General features: G+C 40.6%; 1 protein-coding gene across 1 annotated transcript in view; it reads left to right on the top strand.

Annotated features, from left to right (window-relative positions):
- The window catches only part of card9 (caspase recruitment domain family, member 9), an 8,297-nt gene extending 2,317 nt beyond the window's left edge, over positions 1-5,980 (top strand). The window contains exons 6-13 of the mRNA XM_005745840.1: positions 55-135; positions 811-1,038; positions 1,914-2,039; positions 2,123-2,311; positions 2,396-2,453; positions 2,529-2,650; positions 2,735-2,790; positions 2,876-5,980. Of these exons, the coding sequence (XP_005745897.1) occupies positions 55-135; positions 811-1,038; positions 1,914-2,039; positions 2,123-2,311; positions 2,396-2,453; positions 2,529-2,650; positions 2,735-2,790; positions 2,876-2,963 (948 nt within the window). The 3' untranslated portion in view covers positions 2,964-5,980. The remainder of the gene's footprint in view (positions 1-54; positions 136-810; positions 1,039-1,913; positions 2,040-2,122; positions 2,312-2,395; positions 2,454-2,528; positions 2,651-2,734; positions 2,791-2,875) is intronic.
- Positions 5,981-7,048: the final 1,068 nt, after the last annotated feature.

Raw genomic sequence — 7,048 nt, 5'->3', positions numbered from 1 at the left:
AAAAAAAAAAAAAAAACAGAGATAGAGCCTGACCTCTGACCTCTATGTGTGTAGGTAGAGCGCCTGAAACACACAGTGATGCGAGCAGAAAACCAGACTCGACTGCTGAGGCGACGAACACTGAGACCACTCCAGGTGGTACTGGATATCTAACACACACCCTTTTACCTTTTATCTGACCCTCACTACAGCTATGTATGAATTATTCAGCTTTGACTGTTGAGTGTTTTTAGTTTGAGCTCATACCTGCAGGTTACATTACATAACTACAGCCACATGAAAGAGGAAGATTTCACATGGCTTTGCAGTCCTGTGAAAAGCTAAGAAAATATCAAAATTCATGACTATACAATGAGAAAAAAAGACTGAATATGAATGCTTGTTTGGAAGGGTTGCCACGAGAAAGCATGGCAGCACAGCTTAGGTTTCCAAGGTTGCATGTGAAGAAACCACAACCACATCCTGTGGATAGAAACAACCAAAGTGGAGATGTTCGGCCGTAGCACACTGAGCAATGTTTGGTGAAGACCAAAACTTTCACATGACTGTTTCTGCTGCTTTGCCTAGAATCTGCTTTTCACTACAATTTTGTTGCACTGGACTTGGTTTTAAAGGCAGTTTTCACAGCTACACTTTAACAAACAATTCAAACACCTTTCATGTGTTATCCCACATGAACTGATTAGTAGTGAAAAGTATTTTGCACACCTCTTATCCCAGACTACACTTCGGTTCTTTTTGCAGAGCTTAAAAACTGTTTAAAGGTTAAAAAACACCACTTAGATTAACGTGTTAACTTGTGTATTTCAGAGCAAGAGTCTAGCTTTGCCCACTGAGACCTTTTTCCACCCGGATAAAGTGGAGGAGCTGAAAGAGGAGAAACAGGAGGAGAAAAAGCAGGAGAAGAAGGAGGAGGCACCAAAGCAGCAGCAGCAGCAGCAGGAGAAGCAGGAGAGCAAAGCTCCTATGATGAACCTCCTCTCCACTGTGTTCAGACTGAGGAGAGAACTCCACAAAACAGAGGAGCAGAGAGCCAGGGTGAGGAGCACCGGTAGTTTCAAACAAGACTATAGCACATGGCTAACAGAATGCAAAGCCGCTCCCTTTAAGCAAATAAATATGATGCATTCAGGGAAATTTAAATTGTAGAATGTATCACATGTAATATTAGCATTTTGGCTGATTCCATTTAGTTTTCTGGAACCCTTAAGTGACCATATTTGGATTAGAGGGTGGAGTGTGGTCATGAGCTGTGGGTAGTGACCGAAAGAACGAGATCGCGAATACAAGTGGCGGAAATGGGCTTCCTCTGAAGGGTGGCTGGCCTCTCCCTTAGAGAGGATGAGAAGTTCGGCCATTCGGGATGGGCTCAGAGTAGACTTGCTGCTCCTCCACATCAAAATGAGCCAGTTGAGGTGGTTCGGGCATTTGACAAGGATGCCCCCTGGGCGCCTCCTGTGCGAGGTTTTCCGAGCATGTCCCACCGGGAGGAGGCCCCAGGGCAGACCCAGGACACGCTGTCGAGATTATATCTCTCAGCTGGCCTGGGAATGCCTTGGTGTTCCCCCGGATAAACTGGAGGATACGTTTCAAGATAAGTGTAATCTCTGAGATGTTCCTTGTGATGAATCATTACTTTTGTCATATTTTCAGCGATATGTGGTTTTAGGTTGAGTTTAGTTAGTAGTGAATGTGCACCATGGTGTTTCTGAGCAGCAGCATTGCTCATGCCACAGTAAAAGGATGTTTTATTGGGGCAAAGAGTAGCAGGAAATCCACATGCATGCTTCTATTTGATGTGAATCCCTCGAGTGTGTCATGTGTCAGCTATCAAGTGCAACTGCTGGAGGCTGTATGTGTGTGTGTATGAATCTCATTCTTGGTTTTGCAAGCCTGAATGTGTTTGTTTTCAGACTTTGGAGGAGAAAGAGGAACTGGAACTGCGCTGTGCTCAGCTGAAAGGAGATGCCAAGATCTACCGTCAACAAAACAAGCAAACCCTGAGACAGCTGGAAGAGGTGATCAGGGAGAGAGAAAAGGTGAGGAGCCTGAGAAGGAGAAGGGTTAAGAACGGGAGGTGGGGCAGAATGTTGGTGGGTGTTAACTCTGGTCTGTTCTTCAGGCGCTGTCATCGCAGTCAGAGAAGCATGAGGAGGCACGGGTACTCCTGCAGGAGAAAGACCAGTACAGGGAGCAGGTCAGAAAGCTGACTGAGCAAATAGACAGGCTGGAGCTTCTGCTGCTGAGGTCACAGGGGGAGGGGCTACAGCTGATGACACGCCTCCGCAGAATCACTTCCAACTCTCATCAGGTGAGGAGCAGCTGGAGGAGCTGGAGGAGGAGGGATTTTATGAAGGTGAAGTATTGAGGTAATAACACCGGCTTCTGTCCTCAGTGTGAAAGGAGTGTGAGCAGCGAGGAAGAGGAGGAGCCTCCAAAGAGCACCGCTAAAGGTCAGTCATGTCATGTGATGAGATGACACGGGGTAATGTGAGGTGATGTCACGTGCAGTGGTTTTGTGTGAACAGGCAGCAGTGAGGAGGTTCGCAGCGGGACGTCGGGGGAGAACGACGAGGCTCAGCGGCAGCAGAATGACTCTTCAGGAGAAATCGTCGAGCCTGGCTTCAAATCCAGTAATACTGCATCATGGGTAATTTCTACGTGCCTTATTCACACTGCTAATTTAACTCATGGTGTTTGGAAGAGACTTCAAAGCCTGTCTGTTCGTCTACAGGAGGAGGAGCAAGCAGAAGTCTGTTTTAGAGGTCGTTCAAACTTTGTTTACCGCAGGTTAGTACTGGCTTTTTAAAACTTTATTTCTATACATCTGTACATGCATACAGTGTGAGTATGACTGTGTTCTTATTTCCAACAGGAAGCGAGCCCTCAGGTCAAAGCTCAACAGTACAGAATATATAGCCTGTAACCTCGACGACAGCAGCGACATCACCGACTCTGACTGATGTGACGCCATGAATGTATTTAATGTTAAATGCATGGCATATTTTTACCAACCTGCAGCTCAAAGTGCTCCATATGGCAACACCAAAACAACTCTAAGAAGCAGCATTTAAGTTTTACTTCAGACAAATTAAGACAACATATAGCTGTTTATTTTTAACCCAAGAATTCCTAATGGGACTTAAAGAAAAGAAATGTAAACTTAATAGCAACAATACATCACAACTGTCAACCTAAAAACTGAAGGCCAGATTTACGGAAGGATGCAAGATTGTGTGATGCTGCATTTGCAAAAGTGCAGAGATGGGAGAGGAAATTCTGCATCTCACTTGTTAACGTCGCTCATTTAAAAACTAGATCCAGCCAGTTTATTTCAGTAATGAGAAATGAACCAAGAGCAGCACAACCTGATGAGGGTTTTGTGCTGCTGCAGACCGTTAGAAAATCTGGCCCTAAGGGGAGTTGACAGAGGAAGCAGTATGTAGAAATTTTGTAGCAGACGATTGGTCACGAGTAGACGTTCCAGCTTCAAGCTGCTTAGGTACGTCGCTGAGGTGTTTACCACCCTTTCATTTGTGAATTAGCAGCATCTTTGGATTCACCGGCAGTCATTTAAAACGCTCAGCTTGAAGTTGAGAAAAGTTTAACTCAGACCCGCCCACTTCGCATCGCCAAAGGTCATTTCATCTTGACATAACTTAATTCCATTGACTTTCTATTATCCCTGGTGGTCATGTCACTTCTAGACACTTTTCTGGATTCCCCTTATAACTATAATATATGTATTAATATTTCACATTAAACGCGGGAAATTTTCCTTTAAAATCATTGACAGAGATCATAATTATGATATAACGAGGTGGGATATTCCACAGTTAAGGTGTATCAAAACAGAAGGTGCTTTCACCTGGTGTAGAAGATGGATGCACCCAATGAGACATCACTTCTAGGTTGGTGAAGCCTTCAACTGAGCATTTTGATGAAAAAAACCCCACAAAAACAAATGCCACGTGCTCATTGGCTGACAACTTGTGATTTTCTTATTGATTTTTACACAACTGGAAGTCTTTTTGCAACCAGAGAAGTCGCCCCCTCCTGGCCATTAGAAATAATTCAGGCACTTTCATGAAGATTTGTCCAACTTTAACATACAGTCTATGGAATGGACACATTTATTGCTTTTCCCATAGTTGACAATTCCACAAGAAATGACTCTTACTGATGCTAAAAACTTTGTTCCTAACAAAATTGTTGTGTCCAAAGTTGAAACCACTGCTGCTGGTGACTATGGGAAGGGCAAATGCAGCTTACAGATTCGGTCTGCCATGATTTTCACCAAGTCAGAATTGGCTCTGCACTGGCACTGTTTCTGGTAGCACACTAGTTAAACTAGTGTCTATGATGTATGTAGTTATGTGATCAGTGAGAAGAGCGATGAGAAGATGCGGTATGTTGGGTTGATGCAGAGATGTAAAGTTGTACATCCTATGGTTTCTAGTTATTTTAAATAATCTTTCCAAGTTAAAGCATGAAAGCTTTAACTTTACATGCCATTGCTCTCTGAGATACGATCCCAAAGACAAAAAGAACTCTCCGCCTGCTAAATAAGATTTCAACTCAGGAAAAGCACAGAAAGACCAGACCATGACCAAACAGTGGATCCAAATCTGCTCAGATTTCTAAAAATTGACAGAGCTTTCAGTTTCCAATTGAATCTGAAGTTGGCTTTTTCTTCACCTAGAAGTTAATTTTTTCACTGTAACATTTCATGCTCTGAAATCAGGAAACTTGCAGTGTTTGTCGAAATGATTTGTTTTGTTCAATACAAAAAGTGCTACCTGGAAGCCGGAGAAAATCTCAGATTCCAGACTCTGATACTTCATTTAGACTTTGCTACATATTAATTGAATTGTTATTATAAATAATGAAGCGATGCTTAGTATACAGTATTTACTTTGTATAAGTAGGCTTGACATCAGCGGCTGTGAACCTGGAGGTTGTTGTTTTTGTTCTTGTTTCTTTCACTAGCTTTAGGGAGAGATCCTGGTTTAAAATATAATGATTTGAAATTGAAACTGGTCTCACTTTACTATTTTGATGAATGTTGCTGGACACCAAAATCATTATGTCTGCAAAATGCAGTTAGCGTGTCTTATCTGCTATGATTGAATACATAATGCAACATAAATGCTATAAAATTATAATTGATATCATTACCATTATTTTAAACACAAATTATTGACATTATAAAACCAATTAAAACTTTACTAATGGCTTTTAAAAATTCTTAATTAAAAATTACAATTAACTTTGAATAATTAGGTACTGAAGGTAAATTAAATAGGTATTATTTATTAACAATGTTTATTTTTCTTTTTTTTTGTCTGAATGTCACTTTCCATGGCATTCAAACACCCCAATAACCCATATTTTTTTATTGATGACTTTTGTTGCAGTGTACATAATCTGATTTTTCTTCTTTACTTCTGTCTATATGTAATTTACAGTGTGGCTTGTCTTTATTATGAACATGATAAAAGTTTCAAATAATGACAGTGATGTGTAGAAGTAATGCCTGCGAGCCAAAGTTCTGGATTATGTTTTCAGCTTCCTTTTTTCTTTTTCTTTTTCTGGCTTCCATCACAAACTGATGTCAGCTTGTCACAAATGTATTTATATAATAACCTGCCGCAGGTACAGAATGCCTACAAACTACAGACAGTACAGATCATCAGCACAGGCGCTGCTCTTCAGCAGGCCTCCAGAAGCCGTTGAAACAGGGAGGCTCAGTCTTTTTGAGAAGGAAGAATTTAAATAAAATTAAACAAAAAAAAGGTGATCTTGTAGTGGAAACCCAGAATAAAAACATAGAGCCAAGCATGAGCAGAACAGGCAACCAAAATAATCTGATTTCGTTTTTGTGAAGTTTGATTTAAGAACTTTGTTAAAATTCATTTTACTGTGGGATTTAAAGAATTTATAAATTGAGCTTGATGTCATAAAACATTTTTCAAAACTCTGTTTCTTGTTATTCCTATTTAATTTCTTAAAAGTTTGATTTTTGTATGAAGTGTTGTGGATGTTAAATTATTAGAATCAGGATAAAACTTTGTTTTGTTTTGCCCAGAAGAACATATTTTTGTCTTTTTTCAGTATTTAATCAATCAAGAAGATTAATTTTTCTATTTAATTAGCAGCAAATGTTCAATAAAGCACAGTTAATCACTGAGGGAGAGAATATGATCAGCTCTTGCACTGATTTTTCAGTTTTCTTCTATTGCTGATGAATTTTCAGATTTTGACAGGTGATCCAATATTTTCTTCAGAGCTCCTGATCTCTCCTGATAGAGTGAATCTCCTCCACCTCAGGATATCTGACAGTAAGGCTCCTGCTCCGCTTTACAGCTCCTAATTTTAACAGGAGTCTGTATGACTCGCTTCTGGAGCCAGCCTCAAGAGGTCATCGGAGGTGTTTTCTTCACAATTCCATGGTGTGGAGGGTCAGAGGATCTTTTGTTTTTCACTCTCTGGTTTTGGAGACCAGCAAAGTTTACTCTCCAGCTTTTTATGTTCACTTTCAGCTACATTTTGGAACAGTAATAACTACAGCATGTAGTATTTCAGCTACAGTAGGTTTGCTTTCTAGCAATTTTCAAATAATTTACATAAATGTGAAAAAAAAAAATGAAATACAGAACTGATGAGTGACACAGTCTGAAGAAAAGGTCAACTGGAGCTGAGCTCTTTGAGGAACCTCAAACTGGATGTTAGGACTTTACTGTTTTACTGCAGTTTGAGGAACCATCTCGACACATGGACGAGGTCGCGGTGCTTCCGTTTATGACAATGTTTATTTAAAGGGACAGTTGGCCCAAATAACTAAAGCTGTGTTTTTCTCGGTCTATCGCTTTGGTTGTCCATACTGGCTTTAGGTGCTTCGGTGCTACTTGCGTTTTACCTTCTTTTTACTCCTTCACACCAGGAAAGTGGTAAAAATGTAAGAAAAGTTTGATTTCTTGGAACTGCAAACAGAATGCACATTTTTCCCGTTGACCCTGAACGCCACACAGCTTTCGTCCAAGTTACA

This window comes from Pundamilia nyererei, unplaced genomic scaffold (genome assembly GCF_000239375.1).
Source record: "Pundamilia nyererei isolate P.nyererei 1_Seehausen unplaced genomic scaffold, PunNye1.0 scaffold00167, whole genome shotgun sequence".
Taxonomy (NCBI): Eukaryota; Metazoa; Chordata; class Actinopteri; order Cichliformes; family Cichlidae; genus Pundamilia; species Pundamilia nyererei.
The sequence above is the reverse complement of the archived record's forward strand: the minus strand, read 5'-3'. Positions and strand labels throughout refer to the sequence as shown.